The sequence below is a fragment of the Ochotona princeps genome, chromosome 4, assembly GCF_030435755.1.
Source record: "Ochotona princeps isolate mOchPri1 chromosome 4, mOchPri1.hap1, whole genome shotgun sequence".
NCBI lineage: Eukaryota > Metazoa > Chordata > Mammalia > Lagomorpha > Ochotonidae > Ochotona > Ochotona princeps.
Window position 1 is genome coordinate 13,652,092 of NC_080835.1, and position 5,736 is coordinate 13,657,827.

The 5,736-nt window shown below is 37.8% G+C and overlaps 1 protein-coding gene across 1 annotated transcript; it reads left to right on the forward strand.

Moving 5' to 3' along the window:
* The first annotated feature begins 1,573 nt into the window (after positions 1-1,573).
* On the forward strand, positions 1,574-2,498 carry LOC105941830 (olfactory receptor 4C13-like). Its single transcript, XM_012927009.2, is given in 2 exon segments — positions 1,574-2,310; positions 2,312-2,498. Coding segments are annotated over 2 exon segments (924 nt in total).
* Positions 2,499-5,736: the final 3,238 nt, after the last annotated feature.

Genomic DNA, 5,736 nt, shown 5'->3' on the forward strand with positions numbered 1-5,736 from the left:
AAGTTTAAAGACAGGGTTGCTTTCGAAAAATACGCAAACATTATTAGAAGCATCTAAGATTACTAAGGTGAGTTTATCATAGAGTTGATACTTACTGAAGAGTCTTACTTTCCATATAGTCTAATTATGTTTCAAAATTTTTCATGTGTAGTAATGGCATTTTTCAGGCTTACTCCACTTCTAGAAACGGGCCACTATCATTTACATGATTTGAAATTTGGGAAATTTGAGGCTTTTAGAGATTAAGCAGTGTGTAGGCTCAACTCTGAAACCAGGCACTGTGCATTCATCTTCAGGCACCTTTTGTAAGAATCAAGATTAACCATGAAAGTAAAATGAAGCCTAAACACACTTCACAGCCTAAATGACCTAACAACAAGTACTAAATGATATGCATCATCCTATGATCCTCATGCAGAAAACGCTTTCTGGGGATGGTAACTACGGGTGAGATGAATTCTTATGGCTTCTTGCAGAAGAAGGTTGGAGATGATGTTCCCTGGGTTTACTGAACTAAATGCTTCTCTCTGTTGCTTATCCACTGCAAATGTTTCCTGCCTCTATGGTGAGTACATACTTACATATATAAAGTCCTGTGTGCCTGCAGCACTGGAGTGAATGATTTTATACACACATATGTTGATTTTCATATTTTCATATCAAACTGTGTGGAGCCACTTAGAATGCATTAAGCATTTAATAATGTTTTATCATAACCATTATTATGTTGAGATATAGTTATTGATACTTAAAATTATTATTGGCATTAGTATCTACAATGGTTTCGTCATCTATAAAGTAGAAGAATTAATACAAAATGCACAGATGCCTCAAGTACTAAATGGCCTAAAAAGCGAATCCACTTAATAACATCAATGTACATAGAAACTCGTCATTAATACTGAAAGATACACAATATTAGCTATTGCAGACATAATTGGATTTACATGATTGAAATTATCCATTCTTTTACAGCAGCTCTTATATCCTTTCTTTACATTCCAATTATCAAATCTCCTTTCATATAACTCCTTTACCCTTTCCATTGAAATTTCTTAGCTCTTCATTCACTTAGTGAACTTTACCCTGTTTTATTCAAGATACTAACAGAAAATTCCAAAAGAACTATACCAAGACAACACCCCTTCCGCATGCCACTTCACCCTCCAATTCACATTCTAAGTAATCTACCAGTGTTACTCATTTCTTTTTATATTGAAGCGTAAATCTATTAACTTCATATAAAGTTTCTACCTCTGCTTTCAGGAATAGTTATCCCTGTGCATAAACTCCTCTACATTAAGTTAAAACACTCAGTCACCTCACATGTTCAGAGCTGGTCAACCTCCTCATGATATACAACAGTTCCTTGTGTCTCTACTGTTGAAAGTCTTAACCAGAAGAAAACATGAGTTATCTTCAAAAACTCAAAACTTTCTTATCTCTAAGAGAAATTCACAATAATTTTAAAAAATAATATTCAGGAATGTATTGTTTATTACTATAAAAAAGTGAAAATCAAGGATACCTTCATAATTTTTTTTTCAGATATTATTAGCTTCATATGCAATACATGGGGAACAGGAACAATGTGACAGAGTTTATTCTCCTGGGGCTTACAGAGAATCCGAAGATGCAGAAAGTCATATTTGCTGTGTTTTTCATCATCTACATTGTCTGTATCACAGGAAACACGCTCATTGTGGTCACTATCATCAACAGTCCACTCTTGCGGTCCCCCATGTACTTCTTCCTGGCTTATCTCTCCTTCATTGATGCCTGCTATTCCTCCATCAACACCCCCAAGCTGATCACAGATTCCCTCCATGAAAGGAAGACCATCAGGTTCAATGGATGTATGACACAAGTCTTCGGGGAACATTTCTTTGGTGGAGCTGAGGTCATCCTACTTACAGTAATGGCCTATGACCGCTACGTGGCCATCTGCAAACCCTTGCACTATACAACCATCATGAACCGAAGGGTGTGTGGCCTCCTCGTAGGAGTTTCCTGGGTGGGTGGCTTTCTTCATGCAATCATACAAATGTTTTTCATTATCCAGTTACCCTTCTGCGGCCCTAACATCATAGACCACTTTATGTGTGATCTAAACCCATTGCTCAATCTTGCCTGTAGCGACACCCATACTCTTGGACTTTTTGTGGCTGCCAACAGTGGATTCATCTGTCTGTTAAACTTCCTTCTCTTGCTGGTTTCCTACGTGGTCATTCTGAGCTCCCTAAGGACCCACAGCTTGGAAGGCCGACGGAAAGCCCTGTCCACCTGCATTTCCCACATCACAGTGGTTATTCTTTGTTCCCTGCATATTTGTGTACATGAGGCCTGCAGCTACTTTACCTGTTGATAAAGCAGTGGCTATATTCTATACTATGATAACTCCTATGCTGAATCCGATAATCTACACCCTGAGAAATGCCCAAATGATAAATGCCATTATGAAATTGTGTGGTATACAATCTATATTAAGTGATAAATAAATATGCCTGGAGTCCACTGTGTATTTAACCAAGGGAGAAAAGGATTCTGCATGAGCCTAGCTAGTAATACTTGTATAACAATAATAATAATAAAGTACACCATCATAAAGGAGTTTGGCACATAAGAAAACATAAATGGATAAAACAAGAGAGAAAACCTAAACCAGGCCCATAGTCCTATTTGGGGTTTTCTATAAAGATTTTTTTTTTATTTGAAGGTAAGATTTACAGAGAGAAGGAGAGAGATCTTCTAACCAATGGTTCACTCCCAAATGACTGCAACTGCAAGAGCTGAGCCAATAGAAAGCCAGGATCCAGGGGCTTTTCCAAGTCCCCCTCACAGATGCAGGGGTCCAAGGACTTGAGCCTTCCCCTGCTGCTTTCCCAGCTCATATACAGGGAGCTGGATCACAACCAGGTCTAGAACCAGAACCCATTGGAGATGCTGGTGCTGACAGACAGAGCCTGTCATACCACACTGTCGGACGCAACAGTCATATATTTGTAAAACTCCACAAAATCGCAATTTAAATTTTGCCTGTTTCAATGATATGTATGACTACATGTTACATGTGACACAAAGAGATACTTATCAAGAAACTAGACAGTAATCTTTGCAGAATCCCCAGGAGTTGAATGTTGTCTTCCCATCTTGTAGATGAAGAGGTTGGCAGAAAAATTAAGCCATCAGGTCAGCATATGGAAGATCAGTAACTTCCAGACCATGTGCTTACTGGTATGGCATTCTGTCAGGCAACAATGAGACTAAGATAATGTTGCTAATCAACAAATACAGGACTTCTGCTGCACACACTGTATATATCAGTTCCTTGTCTTTACTAAAAGCCATTTTTTAAATTATCCTTTATTTTCAGATATCACAGATGATGGTCATATTTTCATTGTTGCATTATGGTATATATTTGAGTGCTACAAAAGAAGTAGACCATTTGATTTCTGATTGGGTAGGTAACTAAGTTTGTATGCTATAACTTTGATTTGAACCTTGTAAACTTCAGAATGATTTTTGTTGCTCATGTTTTATAATGTGTTAAAAAAAACTGATGACTAAAATTCAAAATTATGTGACTGTATCACAGAAATTTCCATGTATGAGTATAGATTGATACTATATAAAGTATTTAGCTCATAGATGTTCATACTTCCTGCAAGGTACCAAATTGTCTCGTGCATAAATAAATACTGCTGGGTGGACCTCGCATGGTAGCCTAGCAGCTAAAGTCCTCACCTTCTACTCACCAGGATCCCATGTGAGCACTGATTCTAATCCTGGCGGCCCTGCTTCCCATCCAGCGCCCTGCTTGTGGCCTGAGAAAGCAGTTGAAGACAGCCCAAATCCTTGGGACCCTGCACGAGTGTAGGAGACCCAGAAGAGGTTGTAGGCTCCTCGCTTCAGATTGGCTCAGCACCAGCTGTTGCAGTTATGTGGGGTGTGAATCATCGGATGAAAGATCTTCTTCTGTGTCTCTCCTATTCTCTGTATATCTGACTTTCCAATTAAAAAAATATTGTAAAAATATTGCATGGTGAAGAAACGTTCATGAAGATGAAGACAATGAAACAGAAAGAAACATGGTGTTGAAGACTGTTGGAGACTATGGAATTTTTTCCTCCATTTATCTGAATTCTAGCTGGACCTCACTGTGACACTGCGACACTGTGACTACCTTTCACTGTTGCCCAATCTGAAGAGAGAGAAGAACATGGAACTGAGGTCTCTACTGTCTGAGCGAATACTTCACTGTAGTATCTTGCCTGCTATCAGTAAGACTTCACTCTCTTGTGAGTGTGTGATGATTATGTAATACATCTGTTCATTAGTTTGCTCTACACTGTATAATGATTACATGTTGACAACAAAAATAAACACCTCCAACAATTTTTAAAAAGTCAAACCATGGTAATTATATTCTATTCCAATCTTTTAATGCTCTACTTATTAATCAAAAATGTATATGCACCTCCAAAAATGTTTCAGGAGCATTTCAGTGGTGAAAAGGGAGAAATCCAGAGACTATGTGGGGAAAGAAAATCAAAATCATTGGATAATGTTTGCAGGAACATAAGATTGGACCATGCAGAATTCATCAGTATGGCTCATTTAGCAGATTCAGCACTTATTGTTGCTACTAGGAGAGTCAAGAAAAGTTCCTCTTCCAATGTTTGACCAATACATGCACCAAAAAGTGATACACAATTTTTAAATGCCTTCTTTGTCTTGGTTTTCTATACATGAAAGGATTCACAGTCTCAGAAAGATTAATTTCTAGATAGCATTACCATTCCAGACTTGGTGATTGATTGATTCATTTTAAAATTTTTATTATTGTTTTGTAGATATAAGGATTCAACCCTCGACCTCTCCTTCCTCCCTGTCCATTCTCCCTCTGGTACTGTGTTCTCCCATAGTATTGCTATAATGTAGTCCTTCAGCAACAGTCACAAGACCAATATTCTGTTATTTAAGCATATCATGGCATTGTGGGTATAGGCAATGGGAGAAAATCTCATATCCCAATGTCAAGGTAGATTTAACAGCTTCATTGGGAGGCCTCCTTTTATTTAAGAGCAGAGATGCATACTACAACACACCTTTGCTTTCCGGTCTGTTAGTTTCCATTCTACAGTTCATCTATGAGAATATATGTATATACATGTTTATATATACATTTAAAAAGTTGCAGGTGAACAAGCGCATATTCTAATCTATTTTGTGGTTATTATTCTAAAAACCAAGGTTTTGTTTCTAAAACCATGATGATAGTATATTTCCAACAATTTGAACAAGATTCTTAATCCCTGGGATTCCAAAACAAAAGACCTTTAATGAATGAAATATAGCATTTTTATTAATATTTGAGTGTTCCAATACAATTGTGTGTGGATGCTTATGGGCCTTCTAATGAAACTGCTCCAAATAAATTTGTGTTTCAAGTTGTCTTAAAGTGATTATAACTATGATAGTCCTATCAAAGCAGATTACTGCTGCTGTCTTCCTATGGTGTTTGAGGGTGATACTGGAAAATTGCCATACGTGCTCCAGAAGGCTACGCAACCAGCTTGAAGAAGACACAAAAGACAAGCTGTGAGTCACATACAGCACATAGACTGGAAGCTATGTCTCAGGTCACATTCACCACATATGGCTGGCAGGTAGGCTGTGGGTCGCATTTGACTGCTTTGAATTGCTTATCAAGGAAGTCCTACCACAATTCAT